The sequence below is a fragment of the Uranotaenia lowii genome, chromosome 1 (assembly GCF_029784155.1).
Source record: "Uranotaenia lowii strain MFRU-FL chromosome 1, ASM2978415v1, whole genome shotgun sequence".
Taxonomy (NCBI): Eukaryota; Metazoa; Arthropoda; class Insecta; order Diptera; family Culicidae; genus Uranotaenia; species Uranotaenia lowii.
Genome location: NC_073691.1, coordinates 92,152,173 through 92,177,182, shown reverse-complemented (window position 1 = coordinate 92,177,182; position 25,010 = coordinate 92,152,173). Strand labels below are relative to the sequence as shown.

Below are 25,010 nucleotides of genomic sequence, written 5' to 3'. Positions count from 1 at the left end.
CGTTAAAATCAGTTAAAAGGGTTAAGAGTCTCATAAATTGTCATCGGTCTAACAATTGAGGGGATGAAATAGTATTAATGTTTTTTGACAATTTTCACAGTAGCTAAATAAGTGGGTTGAATGAGTATGGAAGCGAAGAGTTACAACGAATTCCATTACGACCTTGCAGTTATCGTGAAAAGCTTATTGACTTTCGCCATCCGTTGCACCTAACTCGAACCAACACCCACTCGCACAATCTTTAAATTGCAACGTCGCCTGATGAAGGCATGCATCACCCTATTAGCATTGTGTGCGAGCTAGAGTGCCTATAAGAAGAGTGACGTCATGTGTCAAAATTGGAATAAGGCATTTCCCCACTTGTCAGACGAACAGCTGATTTCTCATGTTTACATTTTCTCGGCATATCGTGGTAGGGTAAACATAACAACAACATTACGCATGTTCAATGACCAGATAGTAACGAAATAAAACTGGCAATGCAATTGTAGTGGTTTTGCAAGCGCACCTTGTTGAGGAGAATATAAATTCTTTATTTAATGATTTGTAAATTCATAACAAGTTAAGACATGAACGTATGTTGATGCTTTTAATTGAAGAAGTTTTTAAAAGAAAGCATTGAACAGAGCTTACCATCGAAGATCAAAATGGCGACCAGTTGGTGTTTACATTTTTCAAAACAAAAACAAAAAGCTACCCTACCACCATCTGTCTCAGGAAATACTCTACACGGTAATTTCAAATTATTCAGAGACTGATTTGTTTTGGTTCAGAAGTCTCACCATGTATGAAGATGAAAACAACTGAGTTGGAATTAATCAAAATTCTGAGTTGTTTTCATCTAGGGAGTTTCAAAACCTGGGACTTAGCGAAGACGCACACTTTTTCGTGCAAAATAGGAAAACAACTCAGAGACTTCCAAAACCTAATTTGATTGTTTAGATGCGATGGTCGGACACAGTTAACGAATAATCATGGTGAGTATAACTTTAAATTACATTTAAGATTGACAAAATACAGAATAAAGAAGTTATGTGATTTCAAAAGAATAAAAACAAAATTAAACAAATTTATTCTTCTTCCAGCAATCTCTACGGAAGCAATCATTCACAACTGTAAGTATAATTTTCTCAATATTTTGAAGTGTAAATCATTTTCTTCTATGGCGTTTCCCTTTTTCTTGTTTTTCAAATCAACTCAAAACAAACCGATAGGGCTGGCGGCTGAGTGTGACAAGTTGGACAGCACATAGTTCCACCGGCTGGATGCGGTCAAATGGACCGAATTTTTCGAGGTAAAAATAAAATAAACTGGATATAAATATACGCATTCATATCCTAAATACACCGCACAACAGTCTTTTTCTTTTTCAAATCCGAAATTCTATTAACCCGCTTTAAAATTTCATAATTTTTTGATTTTTTTCCATTCAGTCGATCCCTGAACAAGTCTGAACGACCCTGAACAAAAACAACTCAAAATGCGCGAAAACCCCTACTATTCATTTCTGAGTTGTGCCGTTCTAATCAAAATTTGAGTTTTCCCAGTTTTAGCGCATTTTGAATTGTTTTCCTTCAAATCTGAGTCAAGGAGAATTAGAGTGTATAGCGATGAACTGTCAGTGTCATTCCAAACGAACAAATCTAGCGTAACATTTAAAAAGGGCGAAACTAGCAGTTAGCTCGAAACGAGAAAAACGCGTTTGAAAATTTGGAACACCTATTCAAATCCTATTTAGAAAAAAAAAACGGTTTTAGCGTGCAGACGCCATATTGTTAAGAATCGGATTGCTAATTTGAAAAGTTAAATTAAACGCGGAATACCAAAAATTTACCAAGCAATAGAAGTTTAAAAGAACAATTAACACACCGGCTATGACTACAAACAAAAATCCGGTCCCGCCGGGGCTGGAAAAAGCGAAATATAATCAAACGAAAATCACAACAAGAGCACAAATGAGAAAATCACAAATGGATACCAAGATGGCGGCAAATAATACGAAAAACGGAAATACCAATAAGAGCAACAAGACCACTACCACTCAGAATGTGTCAGGTAATGTAGGAATGGAATTTTTGCATACTAATTACGTTTATTTGGAGGCTATCGACCCGGAACTGGAAATACCAAAACGCGTAATAGACGTAGGGAAAATGCTGCAAATGAAAGGATTCAAAGAATTCCAGAATATTAGGAAATTGGGAAAGTTTAGGTACAAGGTGGAACCGGACAACCAAGCAGCAGGACTTAAGCTGGACAAAATCAACCTAAGCGACTTCAACCTAAAGATAAGAATCCCACCACAAAGTAGAAACACCATAATTTTTGTCAGAGGTGTACCAATTGACTTTGGAGAGCAGGAATTACTAAAGAATACGGTAACAGATTCGCCCATCATCAAGGTAGAGAGAATGAAGAAGAAAACTCAAAAAGATCTGGAGAACACAGAAAATTTAAAAATAACGGTGGCAGGAAATCAAATACCCAGGATGGTCAAAATATTTGGATGTCCATTCCGATGCGAGCTCTACATTTTCCCCCTACGGCAATGTAAAAACTGCTGGAGGTATGGGCACGCGGCCAAAAACTGCAATTCACCGGTGAGATGCAGAATCTGCAGCGGAAGACATCACGAAGAATCCTGCCAAAATGCAAATAAATGCGTCAATTGCAAGCAAGAACATAGCTCAGAAAACAAGGAATGTCCAGAACGAAAAAGAAGAACAGAAATCTTAAATAAAATGAAATCGAGACAAATACCTTACACAGAAGCCGAAGAAGAGTTCCCAAAATTGACAAACAGGTTCCAGGACTTACCGGTAGATGATGAAATACAAGAAAGCGAATGTATGTTTTCGTCCTCATACTCCCCCAAGACCCCCACCAGCAGCTTATCTCATCGCGTCTTATCCAAGAATAAACCACAGATGAAAGAAATAAGAAGAACACAGACTCAATCGCAAAGGAACGAAAGAATTCAGATACTAGAGATGAATCCATATTCAGCCACGGAATTCGAAAGATTTGTATCCAAAATCAGGAAGCTCTTCCTAACAGAGCTGAGATCATCAGAATGGTTAGCTACACTTAAGGAACTGCAGAAGAAAATTGCCAATGGAATCCAAACAGATCCATCAGGCATAAATATGGACTCCCTCTTAATAAGCATCAGCAACGACTTACAACAGATCACAGAAGAATTAGAATATAACTGGGTAATTTCTCCGAATGTAGCTAGAATCGACGAGACTCACAGTGCAGTGTAAGGATCTCATAATTCTCCAACATAATGTACAAAGCTTACGACCGATGGAAAAGAGGGCAGAATTACAAAAATATCTAGAGGAGAAGGAAATATCAATTGTAGCAATGCAGGAAGTATGGTTGAAACCACAGGAAAAATACAAGATAAAAGGTTTCAATGGATTCTACAATTTAAGAGACAAAGGATACGGAGGAGTAGGGATTCTTGTAAGCGAAGCACTTGTTGGAGAAACGTTAAACATAGGAAAATACGAACCGATAGAGACAATAGCCATCAGAATAACAAATGGAGTAGGGCCACTAACAATAATATCGATATATGTACCACCTGACACCGACAAAGTAACACAATGTTGTATACAATTACGACTGTTGATAAATAAGTTGGAAGGACTACAGGGAGAGGTTATTGTATGCGGTGACTTCAACAGCCACCACCCGATGTGGAATAGGACAGCGAACAGGTCGTGTGCGAAAGGAAATCTCCTACTGGAAGAAGTAAATAAAACTAGATTTAGTATTCTGAACAACGGAGATCACACAACAATAGGTTCCCCTTCTATTAGTAGTTCGGCTATAGATATTAGTTTAGCAACCCCAGGAATAGGAAGAAGGACAACATGGGAAATAGAGGATCAAGAGATAGGAGGCGCTCATAAATTTATCAAAATATCAATATCTTCAGCAATACCACTATATAAAACGAACACGATAAGAATAAACAGGAGTAAAGCGATAGAGCTAATAAACGAAATTGAACCAAGAGAGATATACGATCCAACAGAAATGCAAACCCTATTTGATAGATGTGTAGAGGAATCGTCATTCACGGTACAGAACAAAAAGGCTAATTACTTGAAGCAATGGTGGACGAGGGAAATCGACGAGGCATACAACATGAAAAAAATGGCACTCAAAAATTATAACAAGTCGAAAGATCTCATAAGCTATCTAGAATTCCAAAAATCAAGGGCCAATTTTAAGAGAATCACCAGAAGAGAAAAAAGAAAACACAACCAGAAGATGTCGGAATTGATAGACGAAAGTACTCCATCTAGGCAAATGTGGAACATAATAAAAGGAATCGACACGGCACTGACTGATTCTAATTCCTACAAAATAAACATTAGTCGAAAATTCGGAGAAGAAATTATGAATCACTTTTTTGGCAATAATACAGCGACAAGAATAGAAAAGCCAATACTCACAGAAACAACAGAAATTGATTTTGAAATACAAGAAGATGAACTTATGAAAACATTAAAGAAGAGGAAAAATCACTCGGCACCAGGAGAAGACAGAATTTCCTACGGAATGATGAAGGAATTTAAACCTAGTATATTAATCAAAATGTGCGAGTTGCTTAACAGGGTATTCCAAGAAGAAAGAATTCCAAAAACCTGGAGAAGAGTAATTATTTTACCGATTCAAAAACCAGGAGGCAATCCATTAATAGCCTCGTCAAGAAGGCCAATCTCACTAATGAACACCAGCCTGAAGCTTATAAACTCTGTAGTAAAGGATAAACTAGATGAGGTATTAGAATCAAGAAAGCTCCTTCCAGACCTCTCATTTGGGTTCAGAAAAAACCGCTCGGCTATTACATGTGTGAACTATGTAGTAAATAGTATCACCAAAGCAAAAGATGAAGGTCTACTCACACTAGCGATTTTCATCGACCTCTCTAAAGCGTTCGACTCAGTCAGAACCCAAGTACTACTAGAGAAAATGTCCAAACTGAAAATCCCTAATAAAATAATTAACTGGATACATGAATACTTAACGGATAGAACAGTCATATTAGAAACTAATGAAGGACAAATAGAAAAAAGTATATCCGAAGGACTACCACAAGGCTGCCCTCTGTCGCCGGTCTTATTTAACGTATACACGGAAGAGTTACATAAAGATTCCAAATCGGATTGTTTTCTAACACAATTTGCAGATGACATGGCATTGATAATCACAGGAAAAAACATAGTTGAAATGATCGAAAGAGTAAACGAAAAACTAATCGAATTCAGGACACAATTAGATTCCCTAGGACTGAAGTCAAACGCGAGCAAAAGTGCGGCCATTCTATTTTCCAAAAAACGAACAAATCAATACAAAATAAAACTTGGTTCAGAATATATTCCATTCAAGAATGTGCATAAATACCTCGGATATACGTTAGATCGCGGTTTGACACACAGAAATCATATCGAAAATATTAAAAAACAGGCTAATAAACAAGTAAATCTGATTAAAATGCTAGGAAGGAGAAACTCATTAGCATGTAGAGAAACTTTGATCAAAATTGGTAATGCAAAAGTGAGAAGTCATTTAGAATATGGAGCTTCGATATTCGGATCGGCGGCCAAAACGCACCTCAAATCAATACAGACGATACAAAATGCCTACCTCAGGAGAGCCATGAACTATCTTAACGACACACCAATAGTGGTCATACTCTCCGAAACAGGACAGATGCCCATGGACCTAAGAATTGAGATGCTCACAACAAAAGAAATAATAAGAAGCGTTTACTTCAAAACTCCTCTTACCAAATTTATATCAAAAGAACAACAGGAGACAAACACATCTTACCTAACAAAAATCGCAGAACAGAACAAGGAAATCGTAGGACAACTCAACACCGAATATAGCACAGGAGAGGAAGCAGACTATAAACTAATAGAAAAGAAAGTAACCACGCACATCCACCAAAAACTCTTTCGAGACCAAACAAACAAAAAACAACTGCCAGAGACAGCATGGAAAACACACTTCCTCGAGTTATCAAGAAGCAAATATAAAGATCACAACGCAATCTTTACCGACGGTTCAAAAACACCACAAGGTACAGCATTCGCGATATATGACGCCACAGATCAGCAAATTTTAGCAGGAAAAGTGCAGGACGGCATTTCGATCACGAACGCGGAGATGATTGGAATACAGAAAGCCATGGATCTAGCCCAACGAAAAAATTACGAAAATATAGTCATATACACGGATTCTATGAGCGCATGTCAAATGATCTCTAACAAGACAAAATGGAAACAAAATTACCTAGCATTGAATATAGCCAAAAATATAGGAAATAAACAAAACAAGAAAGTGGAAATCCAATGGATACCAAGCCATGTAGGCATAAAAGGAAACACAATAGCCGACAGAGAAGCTGTAGAAGCTACAAAAGGTGATATAACGGAAATAACAGACTTTACCCTGGGAGATACTATGCTACTTATTAAAAATAATGCGTGGAAAAAATGGACGGAGAGATACAAACAAGAATCTTCATCGGTAGGCAGATTCCACTTCTCATTTTGCGACGAACCTGGAAAAAAAATATGGTTTAAAAATTTGGACAAAATTAATAAAGAAGGAATAGCTATACTCACCCGCATAAGAACTGGACACACATTGACCAAAGAAAGATTATGCAAATGGAACTGGGAATTCAATAATAGATGCGAAACGTGTGATGAAGAGGAAAATCTGGTACACCTACTGTATTATTGCCCGAGACACGACAACATAAGAATGAACTACCCATTATTGAACAACAGTATTCCACTAGAAAACATACTTGAACTTAACAGCGAATCAGAACTGCAACAAATTGTAGACTTCATCAAGAAAACAAAAACAACAGTTTGAGGAACAACCAAAAACCCCCAAAGCCCCTTGGGAACGTTGGGAACAACCATCCACTCCACAACAGTTTGAGAAACAACAACACAAGCATCAAAAAGACAGAAGCGAGATGGGCCGTATCGGCTCGTAGCTGTCAGCAAGACACCAACAAACAAAAAAAAAAAAAAAAAATCCTATTTATAAAATCGATCACTTTTTGTTCAACAAAATCAAAAAATGTGCATTATATTCACTTATTGTTCGATGGTTATCGAGAACTTTAACTTTTTTCACGTAATTTCAGAGATTTTCGAGTTTCGCCCTATTATTGTTTTTGATTTCAGTTACGTCTGCAAGTTTCGCCCAATTGATCGGCCGTTTTTGTTTTGATTTTGAAGTTACGCCCATTCATCCTACACGCAAAAACTAATTAGGCCGTTTTGTCACACACGGTCAACTCAGTTACGCCTTTTGGCTCTACACGAATAGAAAAATTCACTCCATTTTGAATAGGCGTAACTTCACGTTCCAACGAAAATGCATCAACAGGAAGTTTCGCCCAATTGAATTTTATCAATTTTTTGAAAGTTTTAAGCAATTTTAAGATGAAACCGCGTTTGATAGGTAGAGTGCTACCGCGTGCATTCGGAATGACTGTTAACTCGATTTGTTTACATTTGGCAGTTTCGCCCTTTTGAAATGTTACGCTAGAAATGACCTGTCAAATTCAGCCTCACTCTTAGCCACTACAACCCAAAATAAAGTTGTAATGCCGCAAAATCGGATGAAACTGGCTCCCGACGAAAATAAGTTTGGGGGGGGTTTTCCCCAACCCCCTGGCAACTTGACAGATCTGGCGAGTTTCGTGTGGCTGATTGAAATCCGCAGGTGTCGCTTGTGTACCGCTTGTTTACATACTTTTCGAGCCATGCGTATGGAAAGGGCAGATCATCAAATGTGGTGCAAATCATAAAATTCGAATGAATGAAAAAAAATTTCAACCGAAATTATTATTCTCATTGAATATTCTACATATTTATTTATTGTATAGGAACAGTTTTCCATAAACCGAGAAATGTTCTGCTATAATTTGAAAGTTTTGTTATACTAAAATTTTCATATGTATCGCAGTTTTTAAAAATCATTCGATGATTGTTGTGGTAATGTTTTGTTTTACATTTATTTTGTACGATCGTCATCAATAGTTTTGGTGGAAGGGGTTCTTTTCCCAAAAATCTGCCGTATATCAGTGAATTATTTTGATCAGTCCAAAAGTTTTAAACGTAATAAAGGACATACAGATTTACGTCTGTGTGCCCTTTATTCGACTGAACTTTTGAAAACAGATTCACTTTACGTATAACTGAACTAATTTTCAATTCTGAACGTTTTTTTCATTTGTTGAATCGGTTAAAAGAAAACATATTTCCATATGCGTCCTTCCGACATGTTAAGTCGCTTGATTTTCGATTTGACAGAACCAGAGAACCAGAAAAAACTGGCACACGCGATTTGTATGGGAAACGTCAAGTTGCCAGGGGGTTGGTTTTCCCAAACTTGAGAATAAATGTCATTCTCGCAACTTAATTTTGGGGTGTTGTCATTCGGCAGGGATTTTTCTTTTTAAGAGTCGTTTATTAAAAGGGATTATACATAGTCAATAAGGGAAATTTTATTATTTAGGATCAATATATTTATTTTATTAATGAATTATGTTTCTAATCCTGCACCCAGGCCGAAATAAAGAACGTAATTTGATAAAAATTGAATCTTTTGGCATCGGGAAGCATGCATGCATTAATCCAGGTTCGTTTGTTTGAGTTTGTAGAACAGAACTGATAGAAGTTTTCTGTTTAACCTGTACGAATCTCGTATACCTGAAATGAAAAATGAAGATAATTAAGAAAAGTGATAACACTACAGCAAGCAACTACTTATGAATATTATTCCTCACCTTCGTATAGTAACTGGAACTGGTGAATCTAGACTGGATAACTGGAGCTGGTGAAAACTATTCTAAATCGCTACTGGAAATGTCTTATTTATGATGGAACGGTTTTGGGGAAACCTTCTCGTGATTTATTCTGTCACTGCAGTCTGTTCCGAGTGGCTCCAGCATAGTGCTAATTGTAAAGTTGGTCCCTCCTACAGTGGGTGGAAGTTCCGATTTCCCGAATAGTTTCTTCCTTCTTATGGCCTGCTGGTTTTTTCGAAATATAGGTTAGAATTTTTTTAGTTACAATCCGCCTGTAGCAGATGCAAAACAGCGTCTTACGGAGAAGAGATGTCCGGAGAATAAACGTTTCCTGGGAAATTCTCTAACAGGTTAAAGAAACCAGAAAGCATATATTAAAATAATACTTACAACCTGTAATCCGGACATTTTTCTCGATTGCGACTCAGGTAGTTGTTTGGGAACACAACAAAACAAACCAAAAACAAAGGGAAATTTTTTGGGGCGATCAGTTCGGTCTACGAACTTTCTTTTTGGGGTATTGACAGCACCCCAAAATTAAGAATGTCAGCTGAACTTTGTTTTGCTGCCCTGGCGTTCTTAATTTTGGGTTATTATTGTTCTGAGTGTTCTCAGGCTCTCTTCATAGGCACTCTTATAGTGCGAGCGAGCGGGCCGAAGACATTTTCAAAACGATCGTTTTTACATCCTTTTCAAATGTGGGCCTCGAAATAAAAAGACAACAACAAAGGAAAAATCGCAGAACTCCATTTTTTACGCTCTCTGCACGCAATTTGCCGGTTTTCCGTACAAAAAGATTCGTGTGCTTCTAGAAATTAAAGATTAATTCTATACAGAATGTCCAAGAAATTGCTGATGCTGCTACCTCATGGCGCTGAGGAAATGGAATTTGTCATTTGCGTCGACGTTTTGCGACGCTGCGGGGTAAGTACAAAAGTGACCTAAAAATTGACCATTCGGGCCAGACAGAAGGTCACCTTTTATTATGTTTATGGAATTAAAATATCTGATTGCTTTTTTTGCGCTATCAAATCAGAACAAAGCTGATAACAATGGTTGTTACTTTTTTATCCTAAAGGTTAATGTTACGGTAGCCGCGCTTAGCGATAAAATCGTCAAGTGTTCCCGGGATGTGGTCATCAATGCTGATACAACGCTAGACGAGGCTGCTAAGGTAAGTGGCCATACACGGGTACATATTCATTCGGAATCTTCGTTTTAAAACAAAAGACGTTTTTAAAAAATTTTAAATGAATTGTATGGGTTGAAAGATACAATTATTTTTGTTATCTTTTGAAATCTTTTTCATAGGAAGATTTTGATGCAATCGCCCTACCGGGAGGGCTAGGTGGCTCTAAGGCCATGTGCGCTTCCTCTCAACTGGGCGAACTACTGAAATCGTACGAATCCAAAAGAAAGCTGATAGCAGCTATTTGTGCCGGTAAATCCCAATCCCAATGACTTTGGACCTAGTGTCCGCAGATTTATTAATGTCTTATGTCGTTTCAGCACCGACTGTGCTACTGACCCACTCCATTGCCCTCGGCAAAACATTGACATCCTATCCGTCCTTCAAGGATGATTTCGCTGGAAAATACACGTAAGTGTGCCGCACTTGACAAGGTAAATTTCATTATTCTAATAAACCATACATTTTTTCACTCAAAAGATACGTCGAAGACAAAACGGTGGTTGTCGATGGCAATCTGGTGACCTCGCGTGGACCGGGCACGGCTTTTGATTTTGCTTTGAAACTTGGAGAGATTTTGGTTGGCTTAGATAAGGTTAAGCAGGTTGCATCTGGAATGTTGTATAACTTGAACTGAACGTCGAATTTAATAATGTGACACCCAACGTTGGAGTATCAATGATCTGGTCATATGTACATAGTGTAAAACAATTTGAGAAATAGAGGAAAAATTACACTCTTGCAGCATTGTTTAATCTTCCGAATTTTTCCGGGAATTTATTTGTTTTTATTGGATGAGGCATTTTGGGGATTTTTAATTTAACAAGATACTATTTAAAATCAAATAAAAAAAATCACCATTCAATAAAAGAAATTTAAGAAATGAAAAGGCGCGAGTTCCAGAATACTTTTTATTTTAACAAAATTTCATTCAAAAAACACATAAGCGGGATAAAAACATCGAGATGGCATCCGAGATTAATTTGAGAAAAAAAATTAAATTCAAACTCGATCCAACGCTTGTTTTAAATCGGCAATCAAGTCGTCGATGTCCTCCAGACCAACCGACAGACGCACCAACCCATCAGTGATGCCCAGAACGACGCGATCCTCGGCCGGAACCGATGCGTGTGTCATCACCGACGGCAGTTCCGCCAGACTCTCGAATCCACCAAGACTTTCGGCTAAGGTAAAAACCTCTAACGTCTTAAGAAAAACCGACGATTGTTCCATTCCACCCTTGATGTAGAACGACATGATACCCGAGTGGCCGTAGGTTTGTTTTTTGGCCAGTTCGTGCTGGGGATGCGAAGGTAAACCCGGGTGGAGGACCTTCTCTACCTTCGGGTGCTTCTCCAGGTATTGAGCAACCGCCAACGAGTTGGACTTGTGGCGTTCCATGCGTACCGCAAGTGTCTTCAGGCTACGATTGACCAGGTAACAATCAAATGGCGACGGAACGATGCCGGTGGCTGAAGGGGGAAACGAGTGGTTAATATAAGAGAGAAAGGATTTTTTTTCAATCGATAAGCACTAACCGTTTTGCAGAAATTTGAGCCTAGTGTATAGGGCTTCGTCGTTCGTGACTAGTGCGCCCATGATAACATCGGAGTGGCCGTTCATGTATTTGGTCAAGGAGTACATCACGATATCCGCTCCCAAATCCAGGGGACGTTGGAGGTAAGCCGACAGGAATGTATTATCAACCACAACCACAACCTGTAATGAGGAATGACAAAGCAATCATTTGATGTTGGTCACTTATGAAAATTTTATTTTTTACCCCAGGATGTTTGTGCGCAATCTTGCAAACTGCCTCGATATCGATCACTTTCAAAGTGGGATTCGTCGGCGTTTCAATCCAGATCAGCTTGGTGTTCGGCTTGATTGCGGCTTCAACCTTGGCTAGATTGGTACAATCGACGAAATCGACGGATATATTCATGTTCATGGCAACATTTCGCAACAGCCGATTTGTTCCCCCGTAGATATCGTCCCCGGACAAGATATGGTCGCCGGCTTTCAGCATGGTCACCACACAGGTCGTCGTACCCAGTCCAGAGGAGAACGTCAATCCATACTTTCCATTGTCCAATGAAGCCAAACACTTTTCCAGAACATCACGCGTCGGATTTCCACTTCGTCCATACTCGAAGCCCTTTAACCGAAAAAAGAAAACGAAAGCCTTGTGAGAACGTGCTATCAAATTTGCGGATTGAAAAAAAAATCAACCTTATGCTGTGCCGGTCCCGTTTGTTTGAACGTTGTGCTCATGCTGATTGGCGGTACTACGGCCATGCTGTTCCACTGTTCGGGAGATTGTCCCACGTGGATCGCCTTGGTGGCGAAGCCTTTCGGTTGGGCCCGGAATCCATCGGCAGCCCTGGTATATAGAAGCAAGAAGTAATGCAAAAAATTAATATTATTGAAACATTAAGAATCTATGTCATTGTATTTTCAAATTGACATCCACTTTCATAAGTAAACTTCAAGTTCCTGACCAGGAACTGTAGGTAATGAAATTTCTATGTTGAGTTTGAAATCAGATTTAGTAAATATCATAATTCTCGTATTTGGAAACACTCGTGTTTGCTAAAGTTAAGGTTTTATGAATCTTGCTTTGTGATTTTAAATGTAATTTTTCAACCAAATTGTTGACTTTGACTGTGAAATTTGAATTTTACATACATCTGTTCTGTTTTACTTATTTTAAAATTTTAAATTATATTTAAATTATTAAATTTCATTTCTTGTCTCCGTTGTAAGAATTTTAGTCAAGATTTATTTTCTATTCTATTCTATATTTTTTATTTATAGAGGATTTTACAAGATTTGTAATTTTGATTGTACTTCTAAATGCTGATTCTAAATTTTTCTTAAGAAATCGTATGGGAAAAGTTGATTCTAATTTTGAATTATAATGATTCATTTTTCTTCCATTTTTTTAATTCCACAAGTATGGTATTTTTTTCAATCGCATTGATTTTTTTTATTAAATATGTGAGTCCAAATTGCTAGACACAAGCAAACATGTTATCTTTCCTTTCTTGTTTGGCTCTTTTGTGTACAACACAACAAAGATTAGCAAAGGCGCGTTGTCGGCTGCTGTTCGCTGATTGTGTCATTGAATTTATGTTTTTTTTTTTCTTTGGCATCATCATACCAAATTTGCTTCATTTTGGACAGTAGGTTGTCCGTGAATTATCAGCTCTTGATTGAAACAACTTGAGCCGTTTTGGGGAAGCTTATCACTCGAACTGGGCAGAGAAGCAATGCCTACATTGATAGGCAATTTTGCAAAGCTCCCCTAATCAGTGTTCACCTTATTGAGATTTTTGCGAATAGCATTACACAGTATTTTTCATTCCTATAGATAAGGCGAAGACATGCGAACGATGATGAATTAACAAATTTTAATGTTATTCTAATCGAAATACATCCTTGCCGAATCTACCTGTTCTCGAGGAAAAGACGGTCATTGATGGATTTAATGTTGCCAATCACAACTAATTGACCACCCGGTGAGATTCCAGGCCATTTGAACCATGATCATCCACAGATCATCCATCTGCTTTGACCGGTTTTGACAATTGGCGCTTCAGGATGGAAGCTTATTTGAAATCGGTGAACGTGCTAAGTTCCTGGAGAAGGACGGAAAGGAGACGTATTTGCTGATTTCGTTCATTCTCGATGACCTGCTGGACCTCGTACGGGACAAGGAGACGTCAAAGGAAATTTGGACAAGCCTGGAGAACGTTTATGCAATGAAATCCGTTTCGTCGCAGACCTTTATCCGAAAGCAACTTGCGAAGCTAAAAATGGTTGAAGGATCCTCAGTGAAGGATCATTTGAAGATCTTCGAAGACCTTATTCGGCAGCTGAAGTTGGCCGGAGTGAAGCTCGAAGAAAACGACGTTGTTGCTCAGCTCTTTGCCACTCTTCCCGAATCGTTTGATCTCTTAGTTACCGCTTTGGAGAATCTTGGAGAGGAAAATCTGAAACTGCACGTTATTCGAGAGCGCTTTTTTGCAGAGGAATTGAAGAAAACGGACCGAGTTGCAGATATCAACCGAGAAAACCACCTCGTGAACGTGAAATACTGTTTCACTGACCTTACGAGACTGGAGACACCGGTGATCATCAATGTGGCGAAAGTTGATCAGTCGCTGATATCCTGGCATCGAGGTACAATTACGGGCGTCAATAAGGAAGGTGTCAAGTTGGTCCTGAAGCGGGAGTTTTACATGTCCAAAGGGATCCAGCGTATACACCACAGCAAAATGGTGTGTCAGAACGATTCAATCGAACAATCCAACCAACAGAAGTCTAACGAGTGTTCTACCTTGCCGGAAGACCCCTGCGGAAATGTGAACAGGCCACAAGCCAGACCTGAGAAAACTTCGGGTTTTTGGCTGTAAAGTGTATGCTTGGGTGGCGGCGCAACAGAGAAGAAAACTGGACCCGAAAAGCAAACTCGCTGTGATGGTGGACTATGCTCCAAATGCTTACCGTCTGTGAGATCCAGAGAAGAATTGTTCCTGTCAAGAGATGTAAAGTTTTATGAAAATAGTTTTCCCTTTGTTGCCAAGGTTCCTTGCGAAAACCCTTCGAATGTGGTCCCTGTTCAGTACGATTTCCAAGTTAAAAAAGTGCGCCCACATGAAAACCACTTTAAAAGCGAAGAGCTGTCTCCGCAGAATCAGAACAGCATCATCGACGAAGATGATGACGTTGATGAAACCGGAGCCCTCCCTTTGCAAACAGACCAACGATGCTAAGTTGCCGACTGTTGTATTACTAGCGAAAACTAATCAAGGACACTTCCTACGTCTCTGAGCCTTGAATGAAGATGGACGGATTGATAGAGATCAAGATAGCCAACTGTCAACATCCCTGATCGATGCACCTAACTGAGGAGATCGAAGAAAAATGCACTTTTTGTGCTTATATGTTTTGTCTCTTACCAATTTCTCTATTTGTGATATTGTATAATTTAGTCTCAAGAAAAACCGCCATTGGCATAGATGTTTTTTGTAGTCTTGTAGTTAAATTAATGTCGTAGTTAGAATAAATGTTTAATTGAAGTGTTGATTTTCCCTAAAATTGCTGTGTAAATAAATTGTGCCCAAAAAAACTCAATGTGTTGTCGCCGAAGGAATCTATCGATCTTCAAGGAACCCAAACCCAAGCCCCCCAACCATTGGAATTGGAAATACAGTCCACGGAAGGTACCCAGCAATCCAACAGCGACAATACGAACCGTTTTGGCTGTAGCGGTGTACCAGAAGATGTTCATCAATCAACTCGATGTCAAGACGGCGACGTTGACGACCTGCTCATCGTTGGCGATCGTCTGTAGCTGATGAAGCAGATCAAGCTATCCCTTTCCAAAAACCTTCAGATGACGGACCTTGGGGAAGTGAACCACTTTCTCGGAATCAAAATCCGATATGATCGTACTGCTGGTTCGATGTCTCTGAGTAAAGAAGTCGCTGTGGATAGTGTGCTGGAGAAATTCGGCATGAAAGATTGCAACCACGTGAAGACTGGACAATGGAGAAGGCCTGTTTTCCCTCAATGAATGAAGGAAATCCGGTCTGTCATCCGTATCGTGAACTCCTTGGAAGTCTCATGTATACAATGCTGTGTGTCCGTCCCGATGTTTCCTTTTCGGTTGCATACTTGGACGTTTTCAAAATCAACCTAGCAAAGCACACTGGCAAGCGCTGGAAAGAGTGGACGATATATGAAAGGCACGAAGAACCTCAAGCTCCAGTTCAAGCGAGACGAAAAGGCTGAAGCACTGATCGGCTACGCAAATGCGGAATGGGCGTCGGATACTGATGATCGGAAATCCTTCAGCGGTTGTGTCTTCATGGTATTCGGCAACACGGTATCCTGTGCCAGTAGAAAGCAACATACCTTTGCATTGTCATCCTGTGAGGCAGACTATGCAGCCTTAAGCGTAGCTGCTTCCGAAGGACTGTGGCTACAAGGAATTCTAGAAGATCTGCAGCAAGTTCCCCCTAGAAAACTGTTCAAGATTTTTGAAGACAATCGTGGCCGCATTGCGATGGCCACAAACACTGAAAACAAGCGTCCGAAGCATATTGATGTGAAACACCCCTTCCTACGAGATCATGTGGCACCCGAAAGACTGCAGATCGTAGCAATAGGAAGAGCAAACCAACTTGCGGATAAAATAATAATCATGCACCACAGCTGGTTATTTAAAGAGTTCATAGAATTTTTTTTCATTTATTTAATAGCTATGCTTTAATGAGGATCAAGATATTTTGAAGAAAACTAAATTGCCGTTCTCTTCAATTACATTCATTCTTAACCGATAGTGATGAATTCATAATGAAGAAACTGATAGGGTGACCAATTCTAGTATTAAATCATAGAATTTCGACAAATTGAGGACCAAACCTGAGGTTAATAGACTATTACTTTACGCTTTTTGTTACCCAGAGCTCACTCTGAAATGTTAAATTTATTTTTAAATATTTTTTTTTTATTTTTGGATTTTAAACCAATTGGTTTATTTATCCCAATTTTCAATATTATAAGAATAGCGAATTTCTGAAATCTCTCGTTGTATGATTTTCGCGGTTCTTAATGTGATAAAAATATGACAAGAACATTAAAATAAAGTATGTTTCCATTGGTTTTTATAGATTCAATAATACATCAACTTAGTTTCATAAATATAAGCTAAATATCATCCTAAGTTGATTATTACGGGCGTAAGGGCACGTGTTTCAATCGGGTTTTTTATGAGCGATTTTCTTGGTGGTATCGAATTTTTTGGTCTTCTATTTTCGGTTCGTGTGAAAGCCAGTGGTTAGAAGAAGTACTGCGTGGTGAAGTCCTACGCTTCACGATCGAGCAAGAGCAGAAATTCATCCAACACTATTTTGCCAAAACATCCATCGAATAGTGTTGTTATTGTTTTGGGTTGGTGGCAGCGGATTGCTATAATCAATACTTACACATCCAGCTGCCATAATCTATCCTGCGGTTTTGTGCTCGACAGCCTAACTCCAGGCGTTTAACTGCTCGAGTACTCGAAATCTCTTCTGCCTCCTTTTGGCGCAGTAAAGGTGACTGGCTGAACCACGTAACACGTGTTGGAAGTCCTTGGATTGAGTGTATTTAAACGAAACGTGGTACCTTCGCCCTTCGCGTTCTCGTATGCGCCTAGGGTAAAGGGCTATACTACTCCTCCAGCGAGTGGGTTTTTTTTTCCGTAGTAGTTGTACCTTAGCCTCTTGCTACTACGTGAGGCGCTATAGGTCAAAAGGCTTCAACGACTTGTACCTTCGTGCGCCTTTGGTCGTTGATATTGGAAAAGGGTAAAGCGCACCGTACCTGTACCACAGATACGTTATTCAAGTTTTTTCTTCGTTCAACTTGCTACTATAGACTGCGTGACACAAGCAAGATTGATTCCTAACGAAATCTTCGGCTAGCCGCATGGCTAGCTCCGAAAGCCCCCCGGGGGGAGGTACCCCGCCGGGATTAACCTTTAGCAGAACACTACCAGAGTGGTTTGGACCACACGAAGACGTCATCATTTTGCAATTGAACCCGACTGATGGAAATAACCTTCCAAAGAATCCATTTACCATCAGCAAGTCCGTCCAACTTGATGGTGGAAAAATTGAATATGCGAAAACTGAAGCCAAAGGAACCAAATACGTCATCAAGGTTCGGGGCCGAAAGTTAGCTGAAAGACTGATGAAGCTGGAAAATCTTATTGACGGAACACCAATCCAAGTGATACCTCATCCACAACTTAATTTTACGCGCTGCGTTGTCTCTTGCCGTGACGCTGTAAGCATCAAGGAAGATGAACTCCTGAATGAATTGAAGGATCAAAACGTAACAAACGTGCGACGGATAACGAGGAAAGTTGAGGAGCAAACGGTGAATACTGCCACGCTCGTGTTAACGGTAGCTGGCATTGAACGGCCTGATTACATCTATTTTGGTCTTCTCCGCATACCAACTCGCCCCTACTACCCAACACCTATGCTTTGCTTTAAGTGTTTGGATTACGGCCACACAAAACTAAAATGCACGGGTAAGGACAGATGCCAAAATTGCTCCCTTGAACATGAAGGAAAATGCGAAAATCATCCTTATTGCCAGCACTGCAAAAGCGGACATTCCTCCCTAAATCGACAATGCCCACGGTATATTATGGAAGAGAAAATTTGCAAGATGCAAGTAGACCTTAAAATCACGTTTCCTGAAGCCCGACGATTGTTTGAATCGAAACACAAACAGCAGTCATACGCCGATGTTGTTTCTCCCGAATCATCTCTGCAAAACGAAATCGACAAGAAAGATCAGCATATACAACAATTGGAACAAAAAATCATCGAGTTGGAAGACACCTGCAAGGCCCTGCAGTCGAACTTCCAAAAAGCTAAGATGTGGATCCAACGCTCCCAAAGCCTTGACAAAAATCGCTCCAGAAGCCAAGACAGAGGTCATCCATTATCAACAAATACCACCCAAATTGTCGTCGAACCACCCAAAAACGAAAATCCATCAAATGCTTCAAGGGCACCGTCACAGCAGACCTATCGTCCAAGTCGTTCTTTGGCACCAGCTCAAGTTCAAGTCAATCGCTCAACAACACCAGTGAAAAGAAATCAAAACGACTCTCCCAAACAAACGCAGCCACCTCAGAAAAAACAAGCAACTTCCCAACCATCCACCGAATCCGAATCCACCGACTTAGCATCTGGGAAGGAAACCCCAATGATGTACTCTAGCCAAGATATGTTCTCCCAAAATTAAAACGACATCATGATCAATCCACCAAATACTCAAACAACAAACGCATCAGTATCAGACTCGGAAATTCTACCAGCATCACCACACCACAGTCCCTGTGCAACACCACCCACGACTCCAGACATTCCAAATTATAACAGCTCAACCACACTGAATCGTAGCATCAACAGAAATCAGTTACCCTCTAGAGAGGAAACCCTAGTTTTGCAGTGGAACCTGTGCGGGGCCCGCCCACGCAGAGCCGAGCTCCAGCACCTAATCAACCGCTTCGATCCAGTAGTAATTGCGCTCCAAGAGCTTCGTACTCCAAATCTACAAGGGTATGTAAACAATTTCACCTGGCTTTCTTCTTCAAGTACATACCCCTATACATCAAGCGCCGGTCTTGGAGTTCGAGATGGCGTTCCCTTCTCCCTAGTAAGCTTAAACACAAACCTCCCAGTTTGTGCCGTTACCATTGAAGTGCCAATCAAAGTTACAATTTTATCAGTCTACATCCCAAACGGTGAAACACTCGCCTCGCTTGAGACGCAATTTGAAAACATAATCCAATCTCTCCCCCATCCCCTTCTGATCGTTGGTGATTTCAACGCCCATAGCACCACATGGGGTGGAAAACGTACCGATCAGCGTGGCTGTCTCATCGAAAAGCTAAGTGCTGAAAATGCTCTTATCATACTAAATTCTCTCGATCACACCTACTTCCACCTCTCCAACGGCACAACCAGTGCTATTGATCTCTCCATGGCCTCACTATCCATCTGCAATCGACTCTCATGGCAAGTTGAAAATGACTTGTGCGGCAGCGATCATTTTCCGATAAGGATAACCATGAACGCTCCTTCAAAAGCGCAACAAGCTCGTCGTCGCTGGCTAGAAAGTCAGGCTGACTGGCAACTTTTTGAAACAACCCTGTTAGAAATACTAGACCCCAACGCCACACCTACATTAAATGAAATAACAGAGGCAATTATCAAAGCTGCCGAGTCAAGCATACCACGTACTAGCGGATACTGCCGCCGCAAAGCTGTTCCGTGGTGGAACGAAGAAATTAAAGAATTGATCCAAGAACGCAGAAAAAAGTTGAGAAATCTACGGAATTTAGCACCAGATGACCAGAAGTTCACCGAAGCGCTCAAAATGTTTCAAACAGCCCGCAACGCGACACGTCGCGCTATATGTGAGGCAAAAAAATCGTGCTGGGAAAATTTTATTTCGTCTTTTTCCTCAGACACTCCAACTTCGGTGATGTGGCAGAACTTCAATCGGTTTTCTGGTAAACGTAAACATCCGAAAACAGTGCTCAAAACCCCCAATGGAATTTTAGATGACAGCCAGCAAATCGCTGATTTTCTCGGCGAACACTTTCAATCGATGTCAGACCAACCACCACTCCCTTTTCCTCCGGCACCACGAAGTAATCGACAGAATAGAAATAGCACATCGGATATGGAGAAACATTTTTCCATCCAGGAATTTTTCATCGCAACAAAATCTAAAAGAGGTCGTTCCGTTGGACCTGACGAAATAAGCAATGAAATGTTGCGTCGCCTCCCGATTGCAACAAAAACACAATTATTGGACTGCTTCAACGAGTTGTGGAAAAATGGAACCTTCCCCTCTGCGTGGAAAGAAGCAATCATAATACCGCTACCAAAGCCTGGTAAGGACCCAAAGTTAGCAGGAAATCAGAGACCAATATCTCTTACAAGTTGCCTTGGAAAAACCATGGAACGCATGGTAAATCGTAGGCTCGTTCAGTGGATTGAAGATCGTAAATTATGGAGCGCGAACCAGTACGCTTTCAGAAAAGGTAGGGGAGTGGAACAGTATCTTACGGAATTGGAAGCAGCTCTGGATACTCCCTTCGATAAAATGCAACACTCTGAGTTAGCATTACTTGATCTCAGCAAAGCATACGATACTGCACAACGAGCACCCATACTCACCACCCTCGCTAAATGGGGTATAAGTGGAAAACCTTACATGTTCCTACAAGACTTCCTCTCTAACAGGAAATTCAAAGTGTCGGTTGGAGGAGCGTTTTCTGAGTTGAAACCACAAAAAAACGGAGTTCCTCAAGGGTCAGTGCTTGCCGTAACTTTGTTCCTTGTCGCAATGGAGTCACTTTTCGCAAGAATTCCTCGGGAAGTGAAAACCTTCGTTTATGCAGATGATATTGTTCTCCTTGTCTCCGGAACACAAGTTAAAAGCTTGAGAAAAAAACTACAAAATGCTGTTACCAAAGTTATAAAATGGGCTGATGAAATTAAGTTCTCAATTTCATCAGAGAAATCAAATATTTTACATGTCTGCAGAAGGAGGAAGCACAAATCAGTCCCACAAATTTTAGTTCACGGAAAAGGCGTTCCGGAAGTTAAAAAAGCACGCATTCTCGGGGTGACTTTTACCAAAACACTGAATTTCTCGCCTCAGATATTTGAAACTAAGACAGCACTACAATCTCGTTTGAATCTTCTACGTGCAATAGGTGGTCGGTCGTATGGAGGTCAGAGGAATTGCATCCTCAATTTGTTTAAAAGTATCGGCGAGTCGAAAATTTTCTACGCTATCAATACAATAGGAAGAAAAGGCACCAACTCATTAAAAGCACTCATGCCTGTTTACAACTCTGGGATACGCATCGCATCTGGAGCTATGCGCAGTAGTCCAATCCTATCAATGCATGCTGAAAGTGGTACATTACCGTGGAATTTTCGACTAACTGAACGACTTGCTATAAATACAATACGCATGCTTGAAAAACCACATGGTGTAACCACTCCCGCTTCAAAGCGGTCGAAAGAGACATTCGAAATACTAACTGGAAAAACTATACCTATCCTTGCTCGCTCTTCTACGGTTAGCAGTCGAGCCTGGAACGCGGAAAATCCAAACGTGGACTGGTCGATTAAAAAGCTATACAAGGTAGGAGAAAGTAATCAAAAGGCAGTCCAGTTATTTAAACATCATGTTGAGCAACGCTATTCGAGTTTTCAAGAAATTTACACAGACGGATCAGTAGCAAACAATAAGGTAGGATTTGGCATTTTCTGCGGAAACCGCGAGGTGTGTCTTCAACTATCCGAAGAATGTACGATATTTTCTGCTGAAGCTATGGCGATCCTTCATGCCCTGAAAAATATAGCAAAAAAATCGAGATATCGTACAGTAATTTTTTCAGACTCTGCCAGTGTCTTGGCTGCTGTAGAATCCGGTAATTCCTCGCATCCATGGGTTCAAGCGATAGAGGAAGAATTGAAAAAACTTAAAGCCACACTATGCTGGATCCCTGGTCATGTTGGCATCGAAGGAAATCAAAAAGCTGATGAACTTGCAGCAAGAGGTAGAAGTAGTCAGAGAATCTCAAATGAAGTACCAGCCCAAGATATTATCACCTGGATAAGATCAGAAATAAGAGCTAAATGGGAGGAAGAATGGCAAGGTAACCGGCAGCTGTTTCTAAGGAGGGTTAAATGTGACACATTACGCTGGAAAGACAGGGATAAACCTATGGAACAACGCGCTCTGACTAGGTTGAGAATAGGACATACACTGCTAACACATATGGAATTCTTTACAAAAGGACTTTTAACATGCATCTCGTGTAATGAGCCACTGACAGTGGCCCATATAATCGGACAATGTAGGCGTTATTCGAAGGAAAGGCAAAGCAGTGGTATAGGTCATGACATCGCAACAGCATTGAACACTGCAAATGAAGATAAACTGATAAAGTTTTTAAAAAGTGCAAACATACTAAGTAAGATTTAAATTTAAAAATAACTATGTAACCTTCTTTTTCCAAGAGGAAGAATGACCAAGATGGTTAAAATCCTCTATAAATAAACAAAATCCAATCCAATCCAATAAGCTAAATATTCATAAAAAAAAGATTTTCTAGAAGAAAATCTATTATTTTTATTTTTTTCTTATATTTCCTTTCGTGACATATGACATCGGAAACCAAATCCTTTTTGGTTTTAAATGAATCTTTGACTCAGCCAAAGTTTAGCTGACATAGTGAAATTTCATAATTTCAACCGGGATGGTCACGATCTTCGTTTAAAAATGGCATCTTTTTTTACCATTTTGTTTTTCGGCTCAATTTTGAGACACCAACAAATTTGTAATAGGTTTAACAAGTAGACGAATCTAAATTGGTATAATTTATGAGAATCGGTTCAGTGGTTTTGAAGATACAGCCAAAATAGTAATCCGGGTCTATATAACCCTAACCGGCTAATTGTCCTTTTTTTAACCGCAAAGGAAGGTTAAATCAGGATATTTGTTATAGCCACATCATCTTCCAATGCAATGTAAGATTCTATACACTCAGAAAAATACTATTATGTATGCCATAAGATTCTCTTATGAAGTGGCGCCATAAGAAAAATTAATGAAATTCATAAGATTGTCTTAAGACGCGAATGAATTCTGAAGATGAACGCCTACTTCAATGAGAGGTTGTTGCTTTTCATAAGAGGTTCTCACAAATCACTTTCTAATAAGAAAAATTCTCGATATTTCATGCTGAAAACATTCACTTTATTGTTTGCTAAATTCGTTTAAAATTAAATCCTTCATTGTCACCATCAGCAGCGCATCAACAGACGGCTCCATCAAAGTTTTTTTTGCCGCATCTTAATCCTCGACCTTTCGTTTTTTGCCGATCAGCTTGCTGAAAAGTAAACAAATAATGTATTTGAGTTTACTAATATATTCTATGTTCACACCAAAAACATCAAATCGAACTTACCATTCCGGAGATAACAATAACATTTAACATTGAAGGAAAACTATAATAACTATGAACTGACGATTGCTTCGTACTGTTAGATGATGAAAAAAAAACTGATGCTATGAATGAATGTGTTCATCATTTTTTCACAATGCCGTTTCTTCTATTTTTCATAAGAACATCGTATGAAAATTGAAAGAATTTCGTAAGACTCTTACGCAAAAAAGTGGTTCATAAGATGTATCTTATGAAATTTATAATAAGATTTCCTCTGAGTGTAGAGTTTGAAACAGTTCAACATACTGGATATTGTCGTTACAGGGAAAAACTGTAAAATCAGTTGAGCGACAATGGATTTTTCTCGGAGAAGGTAAGTTAAACCTAACGTCGGAAGTAGTGCGCTGGATGGCGGGCCACCGTACGATTCCAGCGCACTACTTCCGACGTTAGGTTTAACTTACCTACTCTGAGAAAAATCCATTGTCGCTCAACTGATTTTACAGCGCTGGACTGGCGACACAATATCTACTACAGCTTACACTTTATCATTATGACAACAAGGTCCTACCATTAAATTATCTTCTCATCTGAGAGTTTGCAGCATTATTATAGATGTTCTATACTATACACCACTTGATAAATCACATTAACAAACTGATATTCGCACTGACAGACAGCTGGGATTCGTTAATTGAGTTCCGCTTTATGATGAAAGACGATCGGCTGATTGCACGTTCGCTATCCAAGCAACTGTTTTGCCAAGGACTGATAAATTATAATAGTACGATTCGAATACCATCACTTACCGCTCAACACCATTGGTCACTTTATCGGCTGACATGATTAAAGCTGTTGCTCCTGAATGTGAGCTGGTTTTTCCCTTTTGATCGAACGATATAAACCTAGTACCTTGCTAGAGGTAGAAAGTAGGCGGCTGATGGAAGGTTACAAGACACTGACTCTTTAGCCGGACACGTGGAACAGAGCGTTGAATCCCAGTAGCACGTCCACAGCTTGCTAAGTTCGAGTAGCGACTGAGTGAAGCGTAAATTTGCGACTTATTTTAACATTTCTCCCGTTTCAATTGATTATTTTTTGCCAAGAATCCGTGTACGACTCACAAACATTCTGCCTACCAATTCAGCCATCTATCTTTCTTTGCTTGCTTCGAACGAACGGTGTGAGGTAGAGAGTTGACGCTTCCCGTCACACCAACAACAAAAATAGCGATAAAGACGAACGAAAACAACAACCGCATGCAAAACAACGCTCTCGCGCGTTTACTAATGCCTGCTAAAAGTGGTAGGTGTACCCCAGAGAGCGTTAAATTTTGCACGCGAGAAAGAGTTGGGGACACCATCCAGTAAATATTGTACTAGGTGATACTACTGTACAGAAAACTGCGA

General features: G+C 39.8%; 2 protein-coding genes across 2 annotated transcripts; one reads left to right on the top strand and one right to left on the bottom strand.

The window, feature by feature from the left end:
- Positions 1–9,554: 9,554 nt before the first annotated feature.
- LOC129738909 (protein dj-1beta) lies at positions 9,555–10,788 on the top strand. Its single transcript, XM_055730244.1, has 5 exons — positions 9,555–9,787; positions 9,942–10,037; positions 10,175–10,304; positions 10,373–10,463; positions 10,533–10,788. Exons 1-5 carry the CDS (start codon positions 9,701–9,703, stop codon positions 10,687–10,689), a joined length of 561 nt encoding a protein of 186 aa, XP_055586219.1. The 5' UTR covers positions 9,555–9,700; the 3' UTR covers positions 10,690–10,788.
- A 161-nt stretch (positions 10,789–10,949) lies between these two features.
- On the bottom strand, positions 10,950–24,722 carry LOC129753160 (cystathionine gamma-lyase). Its single transcript, XM_055748957.1, has 5 exons — positions 24,411–24,722; positions 12,285–12,435; positions 11,836–12,210; positions 11,591–11,771; positions 10,950–11,524 (listed from the first exon to the last, which is right to left on the bottom strand). The coding sequence occupies exons 1-5, from the start codon at positions 24,443–24,445 to the stop codon at positions 11,055–11,057; spliced, it is 1,212 nt and encodes a 403-aa protein (XP_055604932.1). The 5' UTR covers positions 24,446–24,722; the 3' UTR covers positions 10,950–11,054.
- Between the last annotated feature and the right edge of the window lie 288 nt (positions 24,723–25,010).

What these genes read in the sequence shown, in the direction of transcription:
- LOC129738909 (XM_055730244.1), top strand. Translation starts at nt 9,701, where the DNA reads ATGTCCAAGAAATTGCTGATGCTGCTACCTCATGGCGCTGAGGAAATG. An exon ending in CGCTAGACGAGGCTGCTAAG is followed by an intron (nt 10,038 to 10,174) that starts GTAAGTGGCCAT and finishes TCTTTTTCATAG; the next exon opens with GAAGATTTTGATGCAATCGC. An exon ending in GATAGCAGCTATTTGTGCCG is followed by an intron (nt 10,305 to 10,372) that starts GTAAATCCCAAT and finishes ATGTCGTTTCAG; the next exon opens with CACCGACTGTGCTACTGACC.
- LOC129753160 (XM_055748957.1), bottom strand. Translation starts at nt 24,445, where the DNA reads ATGTCAGCCGATAAAGTGACCAATGGTGTTGAGCG. An exon ending in CGGGACCGGCACAGCATAAG is followed by an intron (nt 12,211 to 12,284) that starts GTTGATTTTTTT and finishes TTTCGGTTAAAG; the next exon opens with GGCTTCGAGTATGGACGAAG. An exon ending in TTGCGCACAAACATCCTGGG is followed by an intron (nt 11,772 to 11,835) that starts GTAAAAAATAAA and finishes TCCTCATTACAG; the next exon opens with GTTGTGGTTGTGGTTGATAA.